This window comes from Dromiciops gliroides, chromosome X (genome assembly GCF_019393635.1).
Source record: "Dromiciops gliroides isolate mDroGli1 chromosome X, mDroGli1.pri, whole genome shotgun sequence".
NCBI classification, from domain to species: Eukaryota; Metazoa; Chordata; class Mammalia; order Microbiotheria; family Microbiotheriidae; genus Dromiciops; species Dromiciops gliroides.
Genome location: NC_057867.1, coordinates 65,388,060 through 65,413,559, shown reverse-complemented (window position 1 = coordinate 65,413,559; position 25,500 = coordinate 65,388,060). Strand labels below are relative to the sequence as shown.

Below are 25,500 nucleotides of genomic sequence, written 5' to 3'. Positions count from 1 at the left end.
TATAGCTGCAAAGGACTTTAGACTCCTTCAATCACTTCTTTTTGCCTACAACTGTCTAGGTTGCCCAAAAGAACTGCCTTGTAGGTCTCCCCATCCTTAAAAAAGACCCCATTTGACACTGCCACCCCCAAGCTATTGTCCTGTATCCATTCTCCCTTTTAAAACCAAGTTCCTTGAAAAAAGTCTAAACTCAGTACCTCCCCTTTCTTTCTCACTCAATTTTCAACTGCTTGCAATCTTGCTTCTGACTTCATCACCCAGTTCATTAAAATTACTCTTTCCAAAGTTACTAAACTCTTAATTGCAAGATCTAATCAGTTTTTCTCAGTCCTCATTCTTTTTTTTTTCTTTGAAGCATTTAACTCTATTGATCACCCTCTCCTCTGGATAATCTCTCCACTCTGGGTCTCTGTGATACTGCCCTCCTCATACCCATCTGGCCATTCTTTTTTTTTTTTTTTTTTGTGAGGCAATTGGGGTTAAGTGACTTGCCTAGGGTCACACAGCTAGTGTTAAGTGTCTGAGGTCGGATTTGAACTCAGGTCCTCCTGACTCCAGGGCCAGTGCTCTATCTACTGCGCCACCTAGCTGCCCCCCATCTGGCCATTCTTAACCTTCTTTGCTGGATCCATCATTCATGTCCTGCCCTCTAGCTTTGATTATACCTCAAGCCTCTGGCCCAAAGCCTCTCTTCTTCTTTTCTCTCTCTATACCCTATCTTTTGATCTCTTTAGCTTCTCTGGGTTCCATTTTAATATCTATGCATGTGACTTCAAAATCTACATATCCAGTCCTAGGCTTTCTCCTGAGCTCCAGTCCTTCATCACCTACTGCCTGTTGGATCTCTTGAACTGGATATTATGAAGGCTTCTCAAACTCATCGTGTCCCACTATAAATTTCCCTAAATCTTACTGTTGTTTTTTTTTTTTTAAGTGAGGCAATTGGGGTTAAGTGACTTGCCCAGGGTCACACAGCTAGTAAGTGTTAAGTGTCTGAGGCTGGATTTGAACTCAGGTACTCCTGACTCCAGGGCTGGTGCTCTATCCACTGCACCACCTAGCTGCCCCGATCTTAGTGTTGTTTGTCCTTTGATCTCAAAGAGGACCATGACATCAGGAGGTGATGTCATGACTTGCAGTGAATTGGATTTAAGTGAGGGAGGCCTGGGCAGAGTCACCAGCCTCACTCTCTCCTCCAGAGCCATTTGGGTCCAGTGGAAGGTATACATCAGGATGACTGGAGATGGCCCCGGATGTTTGAGGCAGTTGGAGTTAAGTGACTTGCCCAAGGTCACACAGCTATTAAGTGTCAAGTGTCTGAGGTCAGATTTGAACTCAGGTCCTCTTGACTCCAGGGCCAGTGCTCTATCCACTGCATCACCTGGCTTCCCCAAACCTACTTTTCTTCCTGATGTCCCTGTTTCTATCAAGGGCCCCATTGTCATTCCATTCACCCACCTTCACAGTCTTAGGATCATCTCCAACTCTTCTCACTCTCTCATCCATCATATCCACGCAGTGGCCAGTTTTGGTGGCTTCTGTCCCACTCCATTCCCTTCTCTCTCCCTGGATGGCCTCTCTATTGTTCTCCCTGCTCCAAACTTCTCCTTTCTCTAGCCCACCCTTTATGCAGCTGCCTCAGTGTTCACATCGCTCCCCGCTCCTCCAAAGCTATCTCTAGGATAAAATGCAGACTCCTCCATTTGGTATTTAAAGCCCTTCCCGATCTGGCTCCAGCCTACCTTTCCGGGCTTCTTACACATTCCTCCCCTTCACACACTCTTCATTCCAGCCCAACTGGCCTCCTTGCTGTCCCTCCCACATGACATTCCATTTTCCATCTCCTCTTCATCTCCTGGAATCCTGAGCTCCTTGCAAAGCCCAACCTCAGTGCCACCTCCTACATGAAACCTTTATTGAGCCTCCCTCGCTGTTGGTGCTCCCTGAAATTCCCTTATATCTGTATTTTGGGTTTATTTAAGCGGATGCTTATTGTTTCCTCCTATGGAATGTAACCTCACTGAAGATAGGAACTCTGGTTTTTGTCTTTGTAGTTCGAGTGTCTGACACTTGGCAAGCATTTAATAAATGCTTATTGGCTGGTTGGTTGATGTAGAGACCCAAATACTGCTCCAAGGTAGCAAGGATGAAATTAAGGACTCCATGGTCCAGCACCTATAATGGGGCTTTCACATAAAGGTGCTCAGTAACCATTTGCTGGTGATGGCATTATGACCTTCACTATCTCCTCACCTCTAGTTTTGGTAGGTAAGTCATGGTATAAATTCTCAACAGTTTAATTTACTAGTCACAAAGGGTATATGTCAACTATAATCCTCTGTACCTTCCCTCGAAATATGAGACTGACAAGAGAGGAATGCTTTCATCATTGTAGATTGTTTTAAAAGTTGTTCATTCCAATTCAGTAAACATTTCTTAGGTTCTTGCTGCGTGGTTTCATTATGTTAACTTTTTTGTGTTTCTAATAACTGAGGTAAAGAGGAGGTGATCACCATCTCCCTGTGCCCTTTATGAAGGACTGTGATGTTGTAAAGGAAATGGACTTGTTCTGTTTGGCCCCAGAAGACAGCACCAGGACCAAGGAATAACAGTGTCAGAGCATCGGATTTCAGCTTCTGACAAGTATTAGAAATGGCCCAAAGTGAAATGGGTTGCTTTGGACAATAGTAGTTTTGCTCTCAATAGAGGTCTTCAAGGAGAGATTGAGTCATTACTTGTTGGGTATATTGTAGAGGAGATTCAGGTATGGCTTGGACTAGAAACCCTTTGAAGTTTCTTCCAACTCGAAGATTCTAGTACAGCTTTAGGGGCAGGTAGGTGGTGCTGCAGTGGACAGAGCACTGGGCTTGGAATCAGGAAGACTCATCTTCTTGACTTCAAATCTGGCCTCAGACACTTACCAGCTGTTTGACCCTGGGCAAACCACTTAACCCTGCTTGCCTCAGTTTCCTTATCTGTAAAATGAGCTGAAGAAGGAAATGGCAAACCACTCTATTTTATATATATATATTTTAGTGAGGCAATTGGGGTTAAGTGACTTACCCAGGGTCACACAGCTAGTAAGTGTTAAGTGTCTGAGGCCGGATTTGAACTCAGATACTCCTGAATCCAGGGTCGGTGCTCTATCCACTGCGCCACCTAGCTGCCCCCACTCTATTATATTTGCCAAGAAAACCCCAATGGGGTCATGGAGAGTCAGACACAGGGGAAATGACTCAACAACATGTTGTGGAGTACAAAACCACTGTATTTGAAATGAAAAGACCTGGGTTCCAGCCCAGCTTTGCCACTTAACTGGCTGTATCAGCTTGGACAAGTCAATTCAGATCTTGGAGCATTATTTACCCAAAAGGAATGATAATTCTTTCATTTTTTCAGCATCGTGAGGAGCATAGAATCACAGGATTTGCTTTGGAGTGGGCCACAATGACCATATAGTCCAGTCTATAACCTAAGAATCCTCAGTACAGCATATCCTATGAGTGAGAATTCGTTACATCCCGAAGTACCCCATGCCACTTCTCAATATCTCCACTTGTTAGGAAGGTTTTCCTGATAGTAAGCTAAAATTTGCCTCTTTGCTCTTTCAGCTTCTTGTGCCTAATTTGGTCCTCCCAGACCAAAATGAAGCTAACCCCTCTTCTACTTGAGAGCCCTTCAAGTACTCCTTAAATCGGATTTTTGCTGGATTCAGCATCATTAGTTCCTTTGATCCATCCTCATATGACATGGATTCAAGGCCCTCTATCATTCTGGTGGCTGTCCTTTGGATACTTTCTAGTCTAGGCAACTAGGTAGTGCCATAGTGCATAGAGCCCTGGGCTTGGCGTCAGGAAGACCTGAGTTCAAAGATGGCCTTAGACACTTCCTAGCAGTGTGACCCTAGGCAAGTCACATAACCTATTTCCCTTAGTTTCTTCAATTGTAAAATGGAGAAAACAGTACCTGCCTCACAGGGTTGTTGTGACAATCTAATGAGAGCATATTTATAAAGTGCTTCGCATAGTGTTTGGTGCATAGTAAGTACTATATGTTTATTTTCTTCTTATTATTGTTATTATGAAGTGAACCTGATACTTCAGAGGAAGCTGGGCCATCACCTTGTTGTTCTTGGAAGCTCTTACTATAGCTGCCATCTCATTCTGGCCTATGTGAAGCTTGTAGCCCAGTAAAATCCTCAAGTCTTTTTCAGACTGGCTGCTTTCTGGCCACACCTCCCTATCTTGCACTTAAGAAACATGGGGGGCAGCTAGATGGCGCACTGGATAGAGCACCGGCCCTGGAGTCAGGAGTACATGAGTTCAAATCCAGCCACAGACACTTAACACTTACTAGCTGTGTGACCCTGGGCAAGTCACTTAACCCCAATTGCCTCACTAAAAAAAAAGAAAGAAACATGGGAGAATCAGGGCACAGTAAAAAGAATGCTGAGTGGTGTCAAAGGACCAGGGTTCAAAGCCCACTCTGGCATTTGCTACCTGTGTTCTTTTGGCCATCATATCCCTTCTCTGGGCCTCAGTTTCCTTATCTCTAAACTGAAAGGGTTGAACTTGCCAACCCTGGACTCCCTTCTAGCTTCTATGATCTAGGAGAAGTTGATTTTTTTAACCTAAGGGTAGGACTTTACATTTATCCTGATGAAATTTTTCTGCGAATGAATGAATAGGTCTGGAAGCACGGGACAGCTAGGTGGCATAGTGAATAAAGCACCGGCCCTGGATTCAGGAGTACCTGAGTTCAAATCCAGTCTCAGACACTTGACACTTAACTAGCTGTGTGACCCTGGGCAAGTCACTTAACCCTCATTGCCCCACAAAAAAACAAAAAACAAAAAATAGGTCTGGAAGCACTATGAAGTTTCTTGATGTAACTATAAAATTAATAGAAAAATTGATTTTTTTATCTTTTGACAGAGGCAGCCCATTTAAAGAATGGCAAGGACCAGATTCAGGAGGGGCTTTGAATCAGCAAAATATAGTGGTGAATGTACTGGATTGGAAGTCAGGAGACTGGGTTTGAGCAAGGCTCTTTCACTCACTAACAATGTGTAGACAAGTCAGTTTCCCCATCTGTAAAATTATGATAGTAAAAGTTGCACTAACTTACCCCCAGGGGTTGTTGTGAGGGGCAAATAAAATCATGGATGTTAAATTCAGCCAATTCACAGAACACTTGTGAGGCACCAGCTCTGTACAAGAGCTTTTGATATGACTTAAATGAACCCTGCCAGCCCTGGATCATTTGTGGATAGATGTGATCTTCCTTGAAAGAAAAAGAATTTCCTGTTTTTTATCTGGAAATCTGTGAGACAGATAAAGAGTAATAACTCCCACTTCCATGGCAATGTAAGGCTTACAAAACATTTTCCTCATAACAACCCTGTAGGTTATAGAGATTTGAAGTATGAATGTGGTCACATGACAGATGAGGCAAATGGCAAATGGCTCATAGTGGTTAAGTGGCTTGTCCTAAGGTCATGCCCAGCTAGTCAGCATTGGAGCCAGCAGCTGAAAGTGATGGTGACAGGCTGTGGACCCTGTTCACAGCCTCACACTCTCCTCTCCCAATGGAGTCTTTGCTGATTTCACCACTGGACAAATGGAATTTGTAGAGTGGGCTTTAGCCCAATGAATTAAATTCAGACATGTGCTAGTTGCAAAGGGGAGGTGAGGATTCAAGGACCACTGGCTTTGGCATCAGAGAACTGGGATTTGAATCTGGGCGTTGCTGCTTGCTCTGTGTGTGTCCTTCATTAAGGCAGTCAGCTTCTCAGGGCCTCCATTTCCTCCTCTGTGAAATGGGGATAATGAAATATTAAGCATCCAGCATGGGGAGAAGATAAAAGATGGCCCCTGCCCTTTTAGAGATAACCACCAGAGGAATGAGCCCTGTACTTCTTACCTCAAAGTTGTGTTGCGAAGTTAGTCCCACAAAGTCCTTCTTCCTTCCTACATTGGCTTTAAACACTCTGAGAATTGTGTCAGTTCTTGATTCCCTTTGGCAATGTAGCCCTGGGCTGACACCATTTCCAAGATGGAGGGTCCAGACTCACTGCCCATCTCTTTCGCACCCTCCAGTTCTCCTCTCCATGGCTTTGCTTTGTACAGGTTGAAATGTGTTCTCACCATCTGTTTCTGGGAATCCCTTGTTCCCTTTACAGTTGGCCTGATTTCTCTCAGTTGTTAATAGTCTCCCCTGCCTTCACCTTGTAACCTTGGAGAAGTCACCTAACCCCTTTTAGCCTCGGTTTCCTCATCTGTAAAATAAGGGGTTGTGTGGTGAAGTAGCTTCTGAGGTCTCTTCCAGCTCTCAATCTGTGATATTATTTTGTATTTATTCATCTGTGTATACATTATTTCCCTCCAGGAAAATGTAAGCTCCTTGAGGATGGGGACTGTGCCATTACTTATTTAGTACACAGTAAGCATTCAGTTAATGATTATTGACTTTAATTTGGTGACAGATGCCTCATACTATTAAGAAATATTATCCTGGGGGCAGCTAGGTGGCGCAGTGGATAGAGCACCAGCCCTGGAGTCAGGAGGACCTGAGTTCAAATCCGGACTCAGACACTTAACACTTACTAGCTGTGTGACCCTGGGCAAGTCACTTAACCCCAATTGCCTCACCAAAAAAAAAAATTAAAAAAAAAATATTATCCTGCTTAGGACTACTCCAGAAACAGACTCTTAAGGATTCTTTCAAAGCCCTTTCCATAGGCCATTTTTTTGGAAACTTCTGCTTACTATTTGGGAGATAATGGGTTCCCATCACTGAGGGCCTTCAAGTAGAAGCTGGGTGATTACTTATTTATACCACACAGGGGATTCCTGTATGTCCAGTCACAGGTTAGTCCTTTTCCAACCTGAGATTCTCTAGTTGATTGTGTCAATGACAACCCTCTCAAACACCCCCCCTCCCATTTCAGTTTTCCATTGAGGTTTACGTGTTTTAGGGCTAAGGTTACTCAGGAGAAGTTGAGCTGATCCCAGGCCAAGTGCAAACTAAGGCATCAGGCTAGTAACAGTCAGACAGAAGACCTACCTTCTAGTTTGGGCCCTACCCCTCACTAGCTCTTTGACCTTAGGCAAGTCTTTTCCCTTTCCATGTCTTGGTTTCTTCCTCTGTAAAACGAGGGGTTTGGATTGTCTCTTTTAGCTCTGACATTCTAGATTTTATGTTTTAAGGCCCTTTCCTGCTCTAACATTTTATAGTCCTACCTCAAAAGTTGACAGATCCCTGTATTTCTGTGATGTCCTCAGATAAAAGAGTCGAGGACCCCCATCCTCAGTGTGAAGCTGGAAGGATAAACAGAGGCCTTTTGGGGAGGTCTTATGCTAAGAGAGGGGACAAGTAGCTGAATGGATGCTGTTGTTCACTAAGCTCACTGTGGGAAAGATGGAAGGGTTTAGAAAAGAGTTGGCTTCTCTTCTCCTGGTACAGACATTCTGTGCTCTGTGTGTGTTGGGGGGGTGGGTAAGGGGAGGGAGTTGAGAGTGGTAAAAGCCCTGGCCTGATGCCCACCTTCATCTGTTGCCATGGCAGCTTCTTAACCTTGTGGGTGCAGAATGCTCCCAGGCCTCGTTTAGATCCGCTGTCCCAGAGGTGCCCCTTTCCCCATGCCTGCCTCCTCTCCTAGCCCATTCCTACTTGAGCAGGAAGGGATCTGATCCCTTCATTTTCCCAGTGAGGAAGCTACATCTCTGAAAGGGTAAGGGACTTTCACACCCCTAGTGAGTGGCAGATATGGACTAACCGATGACTTGGATTCCAGAGGAGAGGGCCTGTTATTTTGGACTTGACAGTTGTGTTGCTTCATTGGCTTGGGGCCTAGGAGCCCAGTTGGAAGCTGAGAGCTTAGGGTAAATTCTAACTTAATGTGTATCTTGGGGTGCCAGTGAGTGCCTGGATAAGAGAAATCCCTTAATAATACAAATTATTTCTTTTATTTTTACAATTATTTTAGAGAAGTTATTGATGCATTTTATTTTGACATAAAAGACACTCCCTAACAAGCACCCAAACAAAAGCCCAAAGTACGTTTTCTGAAAAACATTTTATCAAGGGCAGAACGTGTTCTTTATCTTGTGCAACACGATGCCAATATGGAACATTGTCTATACTAAGAGTTTTATTGTCTCCTCGAGGTGATTTTTTTAACATGTTTTTAATTTGATAATATTCCATTATATTACTAGATCATAATTTGTTCAATCATTCTCCAGTCATTAGACACTTTGTTTTCAGGTTTTTGTTATTGCTGATATTGCAGTTACAAACATGCTTGTAGATGTTAATCTTTTCTTGTTATAGGTGATTGTCCACTAGAGGACCACCAGGGTCAAAGGGTAGAAGTAGTTTTATAACTTTGGCTTTGTAATTTTAAATTGTTGTCCAGAATAGTTGGACCATTTTATAGTTCCACCAGCAGTGAATTAGTGTTTGTCTTCTCGTAATGGCTTTTTCCATCTTTTAGAATAAAATTCATCATTTTAACCAGTGCTTCCAGCCTCCTTCCCCTCTGATGTTTTGTATCACAGGGAAGTGTCTGAATTTCTCTTCTTTCATCTTCCCCTTGTCTATACTCTCTACAAGGCCATAAATGGAAAGAAATGGGCAGCAGAATGGAGATCATGGCCAAGGCCCCAGGCTGTGAGGCCACTACCTACTTTTTTTCATTAAGTTTAGTCTTTGGCTGGCCTCAGCCCTGCCTCTTACTAACTGTGTAAACTTGGGTAGTCTCCTCACCTGTAAAACGAGAAGCCTGGTCTCATGTTCTCTAAGGTCCCTTCCCATTGGAAGTCCTTTGGGGGCAGGGGGCTTTCTTGGCCTAGTCTTCCAGAAATACCTTAACAACCTATCTTCCCTGCAGACTGACCAGTGAATCAAAGGCTAAGTGGATCCAGCCAGCCTCCTACTTGTCTCCATCTGGATGGTAAAAGGGTAAGGAAAGATCAAGAATGTGGGGAGAAGTAAATTGGGGGGATCAAAGTAAATTTGGGGTTATGCCTAGCCCATCTGGTCAGAGAGGGGGGAATCTAGATCTTACTAAAGCAGAAGCAGCGGGCCCCTCTTCTTCTGTATGTGGCTTAATGACTTGGTGTTGACTAATGACCATGTCTTCACTCTGCATTGTGCTGTGCAGATGTGCTAATGAGATTCCCAGGTAAATAAGACCATGAAATGAATACAGCCTAGAGGATGCTACAGAATGGGGGTGGAGGAGACTGGGGAGCCTTCTGAAAGAAAATGTCTTCCTAGGTTTAGGGGATTCTCCAGAGGGATCCCCAGTTACTACATGGGACTCAAGACTCATCTCTTGCACCAGTGAGGATGTGACCATAGGTAAGTCACCAACCCCTCTCTAAGTCCCTTCTCTGTAAAATGAGAATAATGACACTGTGGAAGCTTATTGATGTGAACACTAAAGTGCTATAGATATGGAAGGTGTTATTAATAATATTAATTAAAACCATGAAATTAAAAAGCCTTGGGGTGGGGGTGATACCTTAGTCTGGATGATGTCATTTGGGGGTAAAAATACTTTTCTATCAAGGGCCTCCAGGATCTTTGCAGAGAGACCCAGGAGAAAGGGAGAGCCAGGCTCTGGTATTTTTATCAGTGACTTAGTTAGGTAAGGACATAGATGGAATGCTTATTTGATTTGGAGATGCTTCAAGGCTGAATGGGCTCTGTAACACAGTGACAGGGTCAGGACCCAACAGGTATAAATGGGGGCACACCTAAGAGGAATAAATGGCAAGGTCTAAACTGCATTTTAAAAAGCAGTGGCACAGTCTGAGGGTCACAGGAAATTTGGGAGGAGTCTTCAGTGGCTGCCCCCCCAAATGAGGGCAGTCTCGGGGTACATTGACAGAAGGTGAGTGTCCAGGGTGAGGGAGGGTCTGGGCCCTCTGCTCTCTTCTGGTTAGACAATGGCTGGGACATTGAAGCCAGACCCTGATAAGCTAGAGCCCAACCCAAAGAGGGTACTCAGGAGAGAATTTGAACCCATGCCATGTAGGATCATGCTGTGTAAGGATCAGGTAAAGGAACTTGAGATGTTTAGCCTGAGAAGACTTGGGGGGCATTTGAAAAGCTTGTCCAGCTGGGCACCAGAGGGCAGAACCAGGAGCACCTGTGGAAGGTAACAGAGGGGCAGAAGAGAAAAGAAAAGAGGAAAAACCCATCCTATCATGTAGATCTCCAGTTGAAATGGGCTGCCCCAGAAGCCTACGGAGATTATTGTAAAGCAGTTATTAAGCACCTACTGTGTGCCACGTGCTGTGCTACGTGCTAGGGATATAGCTTCAAGCAAAAAAAAAAAACCAGTCCCTGCCCTCCAGGAGCTTATGTTCTAATTGTGGAAGATAACACATGGACGGGAGCCAGAAAAGATCAGGGCGGGGAGTGCATCCTCAGGCCACAATCCAAGTTCATGGCTCATAGGGAGATGATGATGATGATGGCTTGAGTGTAGGCAGCATGGTGTGATGTCTGGGTGAGATCAGAGAAGGCTCATCTATCAGAGCCTTGGATCCCAGGGATGGAATCCAAGATTCTGGTGGGAGAAGAGATGAGGATGATATGGAGTAGAGGGGAGTGAGTATTCCTCAGATATGACTTCTGAGGTCTCTTCCAACTTCTGTTCTAGTTCTGTGATTATAAGTATCATATCCTGGTTTACAAGATGGAGAAACTGAGCCACAGAGAAGCTAATCGATCAGTTGTTATTTATTATGTCCCTTCTGTATGCAGTGCCCTTTCCTGTGTGCTGTGGGTGGTAGAAAGACAGAGACAACCTGGTTTCTGCCTTCAAGGAGTTCACAGTCCCAGGGGAAGACAGGACACACACATAAAAATAGCCTCAATCCCGAGGCAGTGTGTATTGTAGGTGTCTACTAAGTAGAACAGACAGTAGACAGTGCTGAGTGCTGTAGAAGGGAGAGGTGCATCCTGTGGGCTGTCGTGGCCAGGAAAGAAGGTTGTTTATGAGTTGGGCCTTGAAGGAGGTAGGTAGAGAGGACACTCAAGTGGTTCTCCACCAGATTCTCCACCAGGCCTTTGGAGATGTGAGGCTGCAGTTAAGGTGAGAAGATGGCCTTTGGCAGGTTCGAGAGGTATCCGAATAGCGCCAATGATTAAAGATATGAGAACAAATGAGCTCTCCAAAGGAGAGAATGTAGGCCTGATAACTGAACCCTCATGTTGAGGAAGGAAATTGAGTCAGAAAACGAGGCAAGCCAGAATACTGTAGTATCACAGACCAGGGCCAGGGGAGGAGGAATCTACAAGATGAAGGTGGTCAGCAGTGTTAAATGCAGAAAAGTCTGGGAGTACGACCATTGGGAAAAGGCCAGTTAGATGTGATGATTCTCCAGAATTATTGATGACTTCTAAAAAGAGTCAGATTCGGGAGTTCAACAGAATGGCTGATGAAAAATGGAGGCCATTTGTTCACAAAGTTTGGCAGTGAAAGGAAATGGAGAGGATAGTATCTGGGTTGGGGATCTCTGAACACGTTTGTAGGCAGAAGGGAAAACATCAGTGGGTTGGAAGAGACTGATGGTATTGAAGAATGGAGGGGATAATTGAGGGAATAAGATCTTCGAGGAAATAGGAAGGGATCAAATCAAGAGGACAGATGTTAATTTTGGAAAGAAGAAGGCCCCTCTTTGACTGAGATAAGCAGAAGAGAGATGTGTCAAAGAGGAGAGTCAAATAAAAGGGAAGTTGAGGAAGCTGATTTTGGATGGGAAGGTGCAGGTCACCTGCTGGGAGGTTGGTGGTTGGTGGAGGTGTTCTTAAACAGTGGGTCAAAGGTCACACAATCCCACCAGCAGAGCTAGAGTGAGCCTAGATTCCAGCCTCTAGTCATGCTTCTTGTCCAGTTCTATATATTATGCCCCAATTCACTCCTAAAATGAAGAAAGCTCCTTTTTTCAGGATCTCTCATCAGTCTCTCCTGCTTACTTTTCAGACTGTGCCCTCTTGTCCCCCCTCAGTGGAAACAGAAAACAGCTGCTCATCACTGTGCTAGCCCTTCATGTCATCATTGACCCACAGGGACTAGGCTTGTGATGTCATGTGCCTGTTCACCTACAGCTAAATATCAGGGGAAAGTCAGCAATGGGTCCCATTTGGTTTCTTCTTGTTGTGCCTTGAACCAGGACCTCTGAGCTTCCTCAACATTATTCCTTCTTTATCTCAGTGTTGCCAACTTTTCACCTTTGCTTTGCCCTTTGCCCCAGGCTACTGGGCCTCCTTGGCTGCCCTCTTTGAGCTTCTCTTTGATTACCCATGAGGTGCTTGGGTGGTCCCAATGTCCTTATCCTAAGCCAGCAAGGTGGGAGGGGGCAGGTCTGGATCCCATTCTTTTCCTAGACCTCTCGGCTCTTAGCCTCCTGGCTGGATAGCCCCCCTTTTTCTCCCCAACCCAGTCCAGGTCCCTGGTTGCCTTTGGCCTTGAATCTCCTCGAGGCTGGGCGGAAGCGTTCTGTTGCCCTATCTGGGCCCCCTACACAATGCACTTTTCAGCTATCTCTGTCATGCTGCTGGCCCCGATTTCCTTCTCTCTCATCCAGGCCGTGAGGAAGGCAGCCTTCCAGCCTTGGGCTGCCATAAGGGAAGAATGACCCTTTTGTTCCCTGCTTTCCCTTGTCTACTAGTAGTTCATTAAATCTTCTTCCCTCCCCACCCCCCCCTTCCTGCTGGCCAGTGGTCCAGCTGCCCTGTTTATGAGCCTCCCGTTTTCCTGCAGGATGTGGCTTTAAGAGCCACAGGACATGTTTTGGGGTCATTGGATTGGCCAGAATGAGAAGTGAGGTTCCTGGGTTGATGCATCATTGTTTAACAGTCATAGGGCTTGTTTTTTAAACAGTGGGAGCCTATTGGCTTCCCCAGGACCATTTATATATCCAGGATAAAGAGGGATTTCCTTTAGGGTAGCAAACCCATCATCAGTCAACCACTACAAATTTATTAAGGGCCAGGATTTCCTGGGCCTGGCAGTAGTCAACATCCTGAATCTCTTTGGCCTCAATTTTTTTTTTAGGCAATGGGGGTTAAGTGACTTGCCCAGGGTCACACAGCTAGTAAGTGTCAAGTGTCTGAGGCCGGATCTGAACTCAGGTACTCCTGAATCCAGGGCTGGTGCTTTAACTACTGCGCCATCTAGCTGCCCCCTGGCCTCAATTTTTAATATGCAAAATGAGACCAATCTTGTTCATTTGGCATCAAGGATAGAGAGAAAACAGAAGGTCCTAATGGAAGATGTGGCGGTACCATTCTGGATACAGGGGGTAGGTTCCCTTTTCCTGGGGCCCATGTGATGCCCCTAACGTCCACAAGCCAGAACCTCTTCCCCTGGGCTCTTAGCATTCCAGGATTCCAGAATCCTAGTCCTTCTCAGCACCCATTCTCTGGGCAGCTGCATTACCACATAGGAACTTGGCTAAGGCAGAGTGGGCATCCTATCCCTCCTCACTATTAAGCCATAGCAAGTCTGTAGGCCCTACCTGATTCTCCTGCCTTTGCTTCTGGTTCCCTATCAATGAGTCGTTGAGTCTGGAATCGATGGTGATAAAACATCAGTTTCTTTCGTCTGTAGCTCTACATGGACAGGCTCAGCACCCTGACTAGCTCTCCAAACCATAGCAAAGCCAGGAAGAAGTAGGCACGACTGGAGCCCCAAATCCTGACAGCAGACTGACTCGAAGACCCTCCAGGGTTAAGGTTATGGCTGCTTCATCCCTCTTGTCGGCTTTCTTCCCCCTTCTTGCCTTCCTTTCCCAGTCTTTGGAGTCACTTAGGATTCTGGAAAGAGAAAGTGGGCCTTTGTGAGATGTTAGGGGTGAACCAGCACAGACAGAGAGGAAGGGCTGGCCTGGGGGTCACGTCTGTTCAGGGGCCCCCACTTAAGCCATGGTGGCAGGGGTGGGGGGTGTTCCTGGGCCTCAATGGCCTGCTCCCTGTAAAGGGTTGTGTTCAGAGATCCCTTGTAGCTCTGAACTCTGTGCTGGAAAATCAGGGCTGATTATTCCTTTGATGCCCTCAGCTGGGCAGGCTTTACTGTACCTGCATCTGCATCCATATTAACACTTTCTCAGCATCTGACCCTGAGTTGGCAGCCCAACTGATGTGGGCGTAGGCGCTTAAGCCACCTACAGACGGTCCCATTTAGCTACTTAGCTATACTTCCCTGGCTGGGGAGGCTGGGAGTGGGTGGGTGGGGCACAGCTGTCTCTGTACATGCACTTCTTGAGTTGCTAATGTGACCTGAACCTGCACAAGGGATTGGGGATCCCCAGCAAGAAGCTGTTGAGCTCTCTGAAGAATTCATTAGAGTAGGGCCAGTTTCCACAGGAGAGGGGAAGGCTGGATGAATGAATCCTACTCAGAATTCTTAAACTTCACTCCTATCAATGGTTTCCACCCTTCCCTCCCCAGCCTCTGACCAGGGTTATCCAGAGGAGAAAAAACAAGACTACCGGGCTTCATGGGGAGTCAGGAGAACTGTCCACTCCTCTCAACTCCTCCACTGCCAATCTGTAAGATGGGGGTGATGCTATGCTAGCTACGTCACTGCTGTGGGGCTCAAGAGAGTATGTCAGTTTGGAGCCTTAAAGCCTCCATGAAAACCTGACCAGTGAGCAGCTGAAATATTCAAATGATTCTAGGCCCAAATCCTGGGCTTCCTTTACACAGACGAACCTGGCCCGGAAGGAAATGCAGCTGGATACAATGAGCATGTCATGCAGATGGAAAATAGGCTGAAGTGGAGTGTCCTGGGAAGTCTTGGCCATTTCTCTCTTTCTCTCTCACAGTGTTTATCTAAGCCCTCAGGCCCTTCCTCCTTCCTTTCTCTTTTCTCTGCTTATATATATATTCTGTGTCATTTTGCAATTACTAAACTGCTCCCCCTCCTCCCACCCCTTGTTTTTACTGATGAACAAACTAAGGCTCAGAGAGAGGAAGATTATGACCCAAGGTCACACAGCTTAGTGGCAGAACTGGGGTGGGAGTGGAGGCATGCTGCCTCCACCTCCAGTGCTCTTTCTAGCATTCCCTCTCCCCGCAGGATGCTCAGGAAAAGAAAGGAAACTCAAATTCAAAAATAGAAGTTAAGAATGTCAAGCAACAGTGACCTTAGAGGTCAGCTGATGATAACAATAATAACTATTCCCATTTCTGCAGCACTTTGACCTTTACCAGCGGCTTTCTTGACACTGATCCTGTTAAGTATTCTAATCCCCTTTTAGAGATGAGGAACCTGAGGGCTATCCAGGTTAGGTGACTTGCCCAAGATCATACAGTTAGGAGCAGAACAAGGACTAGAGCAAAAGGTTCCTATGTCTCCATCCAGTTTGATTTCAATTTTCTCCTTTGCCTCTACAAATAGGGCTTCCATGGAACACATTGGAGATTGGGCCTTCAAGCCACTATCAGCTTCTGGTGGCTAGTGAAGACAACTTGATCAGGCCTTCTTTGACTATCTAGGACTTAGAACTAAAAAAGACCTGGAGTGTAGACCGATTAATGCTCTCATTTTACACAGGAGTAAAGTAGGGTCCACAGAAGAGAAGTCATACAGGTAGTCAGGATTAGAACTCACGTGCGTGCTCTCAAAACCATCTCCCTTTCTCTCCTTTGCTTCCATCTCAGAGGAAGAAATAATCCCCTTCCCCAAGGCCAAGCACTCTAATTGTATCCTTGACCCTATTCACTGCAGTCTTCTTTCATCATCTTCTCCCTCTGTGTTCACTTCACTCTTCATCCATTGTTGCCTATAGACATGCCCAGGCCTCCCAGAGCTTTGACAATACCTTTGCTTGACACCATTGTCTCCTTGAGCTATCTGCCTGTATCTCTCCTCCCTTTACAGCCAGATTCCTAGAAAAAAGCTTTCTTCCCTTGTTGTTTCCACTACCGCACTCTCCTTCATGTTTCAAGATTTAGCAACTATCCCCTCCTCTAAAACCCCTCAACTACCACCCTAGTCCATGCCCTCCTTATCGGTGTGCCTGCCTCAAGGCTTTTACCCATTGCAGTCTAGCCTCCATGCAAGTCCAAGGTGCCTCCCCTACTCAGGGCATTGCCCGTAGGATCAAATAGAAGCTCCTCTTCGGGTCATTGAAAGGCCTTCACCACTTCCCCCCAATCCATCTTTCCAGCATGAATCACATTCATGCACACTGATTCAAGCAAACTGGCTCTCTTCCTGTTCCTCCCCCATGGCACTTTGCTCATCTCCCGCTGTCTCCCATCTGCCATTTCCACACCTGCAGTTCACTCCTTTCTCACCTCCACCTCTTAGAATCCCTGTTGTCCCTTTCATTTGATAGGAAGAACCTCCATCCTAACATAGATGGTCATTCAGCCTCTGCTTGAAGGCCTCCAAGGAGAGGGGCTCCACTTCCTTTGGGGCAGCACCTCCGCACCATTTGGGAATAGCTCTAATTGGTCAGAAGTTCTTCCTACCCACAATCCCAATTTGCCTCTTTGCATTGCCTGAGTCCAGCTGTTGTTCTACATGGCTCTCATGCCCTTCCCATAGTCAATGCAAGTCACTGGGAAATCAATCCTCCCTTTTCTTCATAGCAGTGGAGATTCTCAGCCTTGTTTGGTTGTTTTCCTGCTTGTGGGTGTTTATTCATAGCCAAAGCGCTTGTTGGTACCTTTCTAACCTTTTATATCCACTCTTAAACAACTCAACAGCCACATCTGATTTGTTTTACTTACACTTTCTTACTTTGCTTCCTCAATGAGCCTTCTTGGAATCCCTGTCTTCAGGGTCTTATTCTTTAATCCAGTTACTTCTGCAGACTTTTCTCATGAAGATGAGAAGTAGAACCTGGACCATCACAATTTTCTGTTCCTCCTTATTCAGATCGAATCCTGTTTGCTTTTCTTGCTGCTTCCTCCACCTCGGTGCCTTGGCATGAGCCTGGAATGCCCTCACTCCTCTCTTTCACTTCTTGAAATCCAAGGCTCAGCCCAAGTATCACCTCCTCTATAAGAGGATTTCCTCCATTCCCACTTGTCAGGGCCCCCTGAAATGATGTTATATTTGTTGATTTGTATATACATAAAGCTGGATCATGATTAATGCTAGTTTTGATAATACAAAATTCAACTTAGTGAAATTATAAATTACAAATTATAAAATGATACCAAGCCACATTTAATGTGAGCCACAATTCAGTTCATGTGGAACATACGAGCTAGTCAGGGGCTTCATAACATGTCACTACATTGTCGGTCTGCATTTGCCTGTGGTTGTGTGTGGGTGCGATTTGTTGTTATGTACCTACCATATTACCAACAGTTTGAATTTTTTACAAAGAGCTCTTAACAAAATGGACAAAAAGAATACTTCAGATGGAAATATGGTTAGTACAGGAGAAAAAAAAGGATTGTTATTATATTAGAATAACACTTTGATGCAATCGAATAGTATTTACGTGGTCATAGTGATGCAAAAATAGGATGAAATGTTGAAATGCCTAAATCTACAGTAAAAACATGCAGTGAAGTAAAAGGAAGTTTCTGGAAAAGGACACCTTCCCAGGCCTTCCATGTCTGAGAAAGAAAAAAAGTCAATCTGAATTGAAAGTGTCACCCTGCCTGAAGCAGCCTAGGTGGCACAGTGGATAAAGCACTGGCCCTGGATTCAGGAGGACTTGAGTTCAAATCCGGCCTCAGACACTTGACATTTACTAGCTGTGTGACCCTGGGCAAGTCACTTAACCCTCACTGCCCTGAAAAAAAAAAGAAGTGTCTCCCTCCCTCCTCACATCTAACCACTTAACAAGTGCTCTCACTTGCTCTTTAGGAGCCTGTCTTCTGTCCTTCCATCCCTCCTTCCCTCCATGCTTCCCTCCCTCTCTCCATCCCTCCATCCACCCATCTATCTATCCATATATCTCTCCCTCCCTCCATCCATACATCCATACATCCATCCATACATACATCCATACGTACATCCCCTCTGCCTCTCTATTCCCAGGCTTGGCCCTTATTACCACCAGCTTGGCCTAGGGCAGTAGGCTCCTCTGAGGGCTCTGCTCTCTTTTCCTTTCAATGTATGTAATACATTGCTGGTAGAATGATCTTTTTTGTCAAGGGCAGATCTGGCTCCTTTGCTCATCTGCTCAGAAACTTCAGTGGCTTCCTATTACCTCTCAAATAAAATTGCACCGCTTTTGCCTGGCCTTGCAGGACCTCCACCATAGTGTTCCACCTTACTTTTCCAGATTTCAAATGTCTCCCTTCCATTCATTTAAGGCTTTAGCTGGACTGGATAACTCTGCGCCTCCACTGCCTCCTGTCCTCCCTAACCCATGTGCTTTGGTACACATTTTTCTCCAGGTTTGTGACGATCTTTTTCTTCTTTTTTTGCCTGTTGATTCCAATTCGCCCTTCAAGGTCCAACTCAAATGTTGCATTCTCCAGGAAACCACTGAGTACCCCGATTGGTAATGACTTTCTTCCTGGACTTCACTGGGCACTTTGCTTTGTGGTTCTGCAATATACTTATAATTTAGCGTTGTTGTTCAGTCATTTCAGTCATGGTCCAACTCCTTGTGATCCCATTTAAGGTTTTCTTGGCCAAGATGCTGGAGTAGCTCATTTTACAGATGAGGAAACTGAGGCAAAGAGTGAAGTGACTTGCCCAAGGTCATAGAGCTAGTAAGTGTCTGAGGCCAGATTTGAACTCAGGAAGACAAATCTTTCTGACTCCAGGCCTGGTGCTCTGTCCACTGCAACACTGCCTAGCTGCCCCTATAATTTAGTGGTATGTACTATAGTTCTTTTGGGGTTTCTTGTCTCCTTGCTAGACTGTAAGTTCCTTGAGGATAGAATCTGTATTATCTAAGAGAAGATTGACCCCATTCCTCATGATTTGTTTATATTCCCTAAGTACAGGATAGCAGGATGACAAAGGGCAGCTTGAAGGTCATTGAGGAGCATTTTGGGTAAAAGGAAGCAAGCCTCCTCAGGACTAGAAATGTGATGCAACTTCTGAGGGTCTCATTCCACCCTTCTTCCCCCGCACCAGTGCAGGAAGGGGGACAGCTCTGTGGTCCGTGGAGTTGGATTCCTAGGCAGTGGTTGGCGTAAGAGAAGGTCCAGGTCTTGGCCCTGGTCACTGATGGGTTCTATAGTGCAGGGCTTCTTAAACTTTTTCCACTTGTGATCCCTTTTCACCCAAGGACTTTTTACACAATCCCAGGCATAATTTTTAGTGATTGCCTACATTCAGTTACACGACCTCATATGGGGTCACAACCCACAGTTTAAGAAGCTAGGCTTCAGTGAGCCATGGACTTTTAGAGAGAGAAGCAACCTTAGACCATCAGGTTCAGTGCCCTTATTTTACAGAGAAACTAAGGCCTGGAGAGGAAGTGATTTGCCCAAGGTCATATGGAGAGTTAGCAGAGCAAGATCTAGAACTGGTCTATACACTCCAAGTCCCTTCCTGGCAGGGCCTTGGTTTCCTCTATAAAATCAGAAGAGCAATCTGTGGCCCCTTGGGCTTTCGCTTTGGATGTTTGGGGAATGAGAGTGTCTTGACCTCCTTGGAGAAATCAGCTCTACTGGAATCCGCTGAACGGGGGCATTCCAGGTGGCTGGGCTGAAGCCCTAACCAGCTCTTTCCCAATTAAGTCCTGTACACATTCCATGCCCCCTGGGCCCCTTTTTGAACTAATTACTGACCTCAGCAGCTACTGCTTCTGCTTTTGCTGCAGTAATAGGCTGCTTTTCTTCTATCGGTGAAGAGAAGCAACTCATGCCCACCAAAACTTCACTCCTCCTCCATGGGGCGGCTGCCAGTTTGTCCCACCTCTGCTGGGAGGTCCCGCAGACTCCACTGTCCCTGGCAGATTCAAAGGCTGGCACTGCTTTGGGGGGGGTCTGGGAATTGGCCCCCTGGAACCTCTGTGAAGGTTTTTTTTTACCACTGCCATCCTTTTGAGCAGGCCTGGATTCTTCTGCAGTGCCCACCGTTGCCTGCCAGCACCCAGTGATAACAGTTAATGGACTGCATTTGGTGCTTGGGGCTACCAATGAACTGCCACATATCTCTGCAGCTTTTCAAGCTAAGCATCCGGGCTCTGGGAACTGGTTGGACAATAAGGCAGTTCATCAGAGGGGAAAAAGCTCATAGGACGTGGTTATATGGCTCTCAGTCAGCTTGCTTATTCCTCCCCCTCCCCTCCCCCCACCCCCAACTGTTTTTCTTTGAGGCAGTAGAACAACAACATACTGGTACATTGACCAGGCTGCCCCTTTCTTGGGCATGAAACCAATGGTTTTCCATCTCCTTCCTCCTCACAGCAACCCAGGGAGGCACATGAGGGCACAGAGACCCTTGATGCTCCCTTTCACAGATGGGCACACTGAGGCCCAGAGGAAAGAAAGGGAAGGGCCCTCGTAGTGGTAAGTCAATGACAAACCTGGGGCATGAGCCCAGGGTTCAGGCCCTTTTCCCTACCAAACTGAATCCAACTGGATCCAATGCGGTGACTAGCTGGAGGCCTGAGGGGTTAGCTGTCCAAGCAGAGGGGTCTTCACCATGAGGCACAGTGGTGTTTAGCCTTGGGGTCTATCTTGTCTGGTCTGATCTGACTGTCTCTCCAGGCATTTCTGTGATTCCATCATGGAGACGCCTGAGAGAACTTAGTTGAGACTCACACAAAACTACAGTATATCCTCTGAAATGACAAGGACATGACAGAAGCATCAAAGTTCCTGTGGGGAGGTGTAGGGAAGGGCCGCAGGCTAGAGAACTAGGCAATGGAAACAGGAGGGGAAGGAAAGGAGGTGGGTACATGGTGAACTTCTTACATTGGGCCAGCTGTGTCTGCATGGTCGGAGTTCTTGGACAGAGAATCCGAAAGAGACCCAGCAGCCCTTCCCTTTGTCTGACGAGGCAATAAGGAGGCTGCCCCCCACCCCAACAAGAGAGAGAATAAGCCCTGCCAGAGTTGTGCCACATGGCCGGCTCTGGAGAAGACACCTTCCAGGGCTGTGCCACATAGCTAGGCCCTTTCTAATATTTTCCATTTGATCTGCTGAGAACAGGCCAGTGGCACATGCAGTTTCTCACTGCTCACATTCTGGCTGAGATCCTTGGCCTCCATTTTCCCTTCTGTAAAATGAGACTCCAGACCCTTATGTACCATGACCAATGCAAAGAGCTCTTACGGTGCTAAGTACTAAGGAGGTGGTATTTTGTTGCTGTTGCTTTTTCAGGGCAGTGAGGGTTAAGTGACTTGCCCAGGGTCACATAGCTAGTAAGTGTCAAGTGTCCAAGACTGGATTTGAACTCAGGTCCTCCTGAATGCTAAGTACTAAGGAAGACCAAGAGGGATGAGCTGTCAAGAGGTGGGCTGAAGGACTTCTCTGGGTTAGGGAGCTGAATCCAACTTAGTTCCTTTCAGCATGGAGTTTCTGGCCTTCTGGCGAGGTCCTTGATCTATTTGTCTTGTTTTCAGTCCTAAGTTCAACTCTCCCTCTTCTCCTACCCTCCCTTCCTACAGGAGATACTGAAGACAACCCAGGACAATGCCACTGGTCAAGAGGAACATTGAGCCCAGGCACTTGTGCCGAGGTGCCCTGCCCGATGGGGTTACCAGCGAGCTGGAATGTGTCACCAACAGCACCCTAGCTGCCATCATCAAGCAGCTAGGCAGCCTCAGTAAGTGGGCCTGAGGGATAGCTTTCTGGATTGGAGCCAATCACCTTTTTCTCCTAGTTTGGCCTCTTTGACTTTTGGTTGTGGGCAGTAAAGGATCATAATGTCTAAGGTTAAAGCTTTATTTTTTTTAATCATAAAAGTATTTTATTATTTTCCAGTTATATGTAGAAATAGTTTTCAACATTTGTTTTTATAAGATTTCTAGTTTCTAATTTTTCTCCCTCCCTCCCTCCCTTCCTTCCCCCCTCCCCAAGACAGAAAGCAGTCTGATATAGGTTATATATGTACAATCATGTTAAACATATTTCTGCATTAGTCATGCTGTGAAAGAAGAATCAGAGCAAAAAGGAAAAACCTCAAAAAAGAAAAACAAAAACCATAGAAATAGTATGGTTCAATCTGCCTCTAGATTCCACAGTTCTTTTTTTTGGATTTGGAGAGCATTTTCCATCATGAGTCCTTTGGAACTATCTTGGACCATTGCGTTGCTGAGAAGAGTCAAGTCTGTCACAGTTGATCAAAACACAATGTTGTTGATACTGTGTACAGTGCTCTCCTGGTTCTGCTCCTCTCACTCAGCATCAGTTCATGTAAGTCCTTCCAGGTTTCTCTGAACTCCTCCTGCTCATTGTTGCTTACAGCCCAATAGTATTCCATTACATTCATATACCACAACTTGTTCAGCTATTCCCCAGTTGATGGGCAACCCCCCAATTTCCAATTCCTTGCTACCACAAAAAGAGCAGCTATATTTTTGTACATGTGGGCCCTTTTCCCCTTGTTATGATCTCTTTGGGAAAAAGACCTAATAGTGGTATTGCTGGGTCAATGGGTATGCACAGCTCTATAGCCCTTTGGGCATAGTTCCAAATTTAAGGTTAAAGCTTTAGACTTGATCTCCTCAGATCCCTTCATTTTGTAGGTGATATTGAGATCCAGAGAAGGGAAGTAATGAAGTGCCGGTGTCTGGGGAATCCCTAGTCTTATGAGGCCACAGATTTTTGAGGATTGAAGGTGATCTTCAGGTGTCATCTGATCAATTCCCCAGACAAGTGGGCAGCATATCTGGGCCTTCCCAATGAGCTTGTTTATTGTTGGTTTCGTTCTGAAAGACTTTACAGCTTTTTCCTGATGGTCAAAAGCCTCTTCCTCGACACTTCCTGCCATAGTGGCCAACCCTTCCATGGGTTACCCACTAACTTGGGCAAATTACTATCTTTTTCTGAGTCTCAGAAGACTATAACATGAAAGGGTCAAACCCCAAGATCTCTAAGGTCCCTTCCAGCTCTCACATTTGGATAGCAGTCTGGCTCCTGGTAAATGGGCCACGTGTGTCGGGGTGCTTGTGTTACTACGATTGCCTTATGAAGGACTCTCTCATTAGCAACAGAGGCTAAGTTAGGATTTAGGCAGAACCCTCCCTTCCTGTTGAGACATTGCCTCTGATAGGGGCAAAGGCCTTTGGAGGGATGGGGATGATACTTGCCCTCCCTGGCTCAGAGTTGTTCTTCATTTCGTTTTTTTTGTGGGGGGGCAATGGGGATTAAGTGACTTGCTCAGTGTCACACAGCTAGTAATTGTCAAGTGCCTGAGGCCGGATTTGAACTCAGGTCCTCCTGAATCCAGGGCTGGTGCTTTAACCACTGTGCCACCTAGCTGCCCCCTTCTTCATTTTGTTTTGTCTAGAGTACTTTTCGTTTTTGTTTTTGTTTTCTTGCGTGGCAATTGGGGTTAAGTGACTTGCACAGGGTCACCCAGCTAGTTAAGTGTTAAGTGTCTGAGGCCGGATTTGAACTCAAGTACTCCTGAATCTAGGGCCAGTGCTCTATCCACTTAGCCATCTAACTGCCCCTGAGAGAGTACTTTTCAAACCTTTAATGCGTGCTGTTACCATTGGGACAGGAAGCTACTTGAAGCATTAGGGAAGGTCTGTGATTTGAACTGCTCCAGATGGCCTGGGGCCTGGCCGCAGACCCCTTCCTTTCACCTGGTCCTAGCCCTAGCCTCTCAGTCAGATTTTCCAAAATGAAAGTACTTCCATGCTAAGTCCCTGGAGTTTAGAGGCTCTCAGTGGGAAATCAATGGCAAACACGCTTCCTGTTTGGCTAGTGAGCCAAAGTACTGTGCATATGCCCATCAAGTCAGCTTGGAATGCCTGAGGAGCCAGGGGGACAGGATGCAGAATGGGCCGGAATATGGCATGGCATGCTGGAAGGGACTGTTGGCCATAGCATGGCAGTACCTGAGGGGAAACCACCGGATGTGGCATTGGTACAACATAGAAGGACCTCAGGACACAGACTTTTAGTGCTAAGAGGGATCTTAGAACATGGCACCTGGGTATTGGGAGGGCTTGGGGGCTCAGCTTAACTCTTCATTTTATAGATAAGGAAATTGAGGCTCAGAGATAGTCACTGATTTGCCCAAGGTCAGTAAACAAGTTGCTTGGTAGTGAAACAAGGTCTCCTGATTGTCAGGCCTATGTTCTTTCCTCTATATCACAGCTATCTCTCTCTACCACCACTTCAAAGGCCCAGCCTTAGCAGGCAGGAGGGGTGAGGCTACAGGAAACAACTGTTCCCAGCAGGAAGAGCATCTTCACACAGGGACTGCCTCCAGTCCCCAAGGGGGCCCCAGCCTGAGTAGCTGTGGCTGAGATCCGGGAAATAGCAATGGCAAAGTGTGATGATGTACCTCGATTGGGGGACCCCGGAGTCTTCACCTTGCTGCAAAATTGCTTTGTGGCAGAGTGATGTAGCCCTGTCCTATGGGCCGGTCTCCTTCCCAAGTCCTTCCTGTCACCTTTCAGGTCTCTTACTCGGCCAACAGCCTCTGGTGTAAGGGACAAAAGCATATAGGAGACCTAACAACACCGAGCTGTCAGAGACTTGGCATGTCCCACTTTTCCCCTCTATTGACATTTTTAAAAGAGGACAGAGCAACTAGAGGGCCATTTTTAACTCAAAGGAATGACTGTCTAAGGATAAAATTTTAGGCATCAGCGGGAGTGCTAGTTTTGTGTGAAAGAACTCACCCTATGATTTGTGATTTGTTCATGCCTGGAAGGCTGTACTTGTTGGGACTTTGAGGAAGAGGAAGAGATGAACTCTGAATGCCATGAAGGCTGTCAGGGTGTGGATGGTACTGCCTGCCCCTGGGCAGGTGGAGGAAGCACAAAAGTGGAGCCAGTCAGTAGGGCAGTGCGACCACTCAGAATCTCACTAGCTCCCAGAAGCTCGCCCATAATCACAGAATCTGAGTGTTAGAAAGGAGCTCAGAAGTCAGAGAATCCAGCTCCTAGCTAAACAGGAATCTCCTCTGCAACTTTTAGTTGCTATTTGCAGACCTCCAGTGATGGGGAGCTCATTATCTCTAGAAGTAGCCCATTCTGTTTTTGGACATTGTTAGGAAGGCTTTCCTTACATTCAATTGAAATCAGCCTCTCTGTAGCAGGCAGCACCATACACACTGATCAGCAAAGTTGGGACTGCACTCTCTGCTCTGGCCTTCAGGGGGCATTCCTGTGGCATAGCAAAGCGCCACTGGCTTCTCCAGCCACCCTGGCTGTCTGGAAGAGGCACCATGGTCTCAGTGAGATTGAGATTGAGAAGATCGTCCCCACCCTTACAGCAGAGACGCACCGTGGTGCAGCAGGAGGAACAGAGCATTAGAATCAACTCATCTGGCCTGCAACCCCACGAGCTGTGCAGTGCCCCCTCTGAGCTTCTGTAAAATGAGGGGCATGATCTTTGTGCTTTATTGTGCTGCCTCATTGT

At 46.2% G+C, this 25,500-nt stretch overlaps 1 protein-coding gene across 3 annotated transcripts in view; it reads left to right on the top strand.

The window, feature by feature from the left end:
* The window catches only part of LOC122733555 (wiskott-Aldrich syndrome protein family member 3-like), a 116,394-nt gene that overhangs the window by 70,275 nt on the left and 20,619 nt on the right, over positions 1 to 25,500 (top strand). For all 3 annotated transcript variants that reach the window (XM_043974053.1, XM_043974052.1, XM_043974054.1), the window contains 3 exons: positions 8,894 to 8,964; positions 9,283 to 9,366; positions 21,567 to 21,724. In XM_043974053.1, coding sequence (XP_043829988.1) covers positions 21,592 to 21,724 — 133 coding nt within the window. In that variant the 5' untranslated portion in view covers positions 8,894 to 8,964; positions 9,283 to 9,366; positions 21,567 to 21,591. The remainder of the gene's footprint in view (positions 1 to 8,893; positions 8,965 to 9,282; positions 9,367 to 21,566; positions 21,725 to 25,500) is intronic.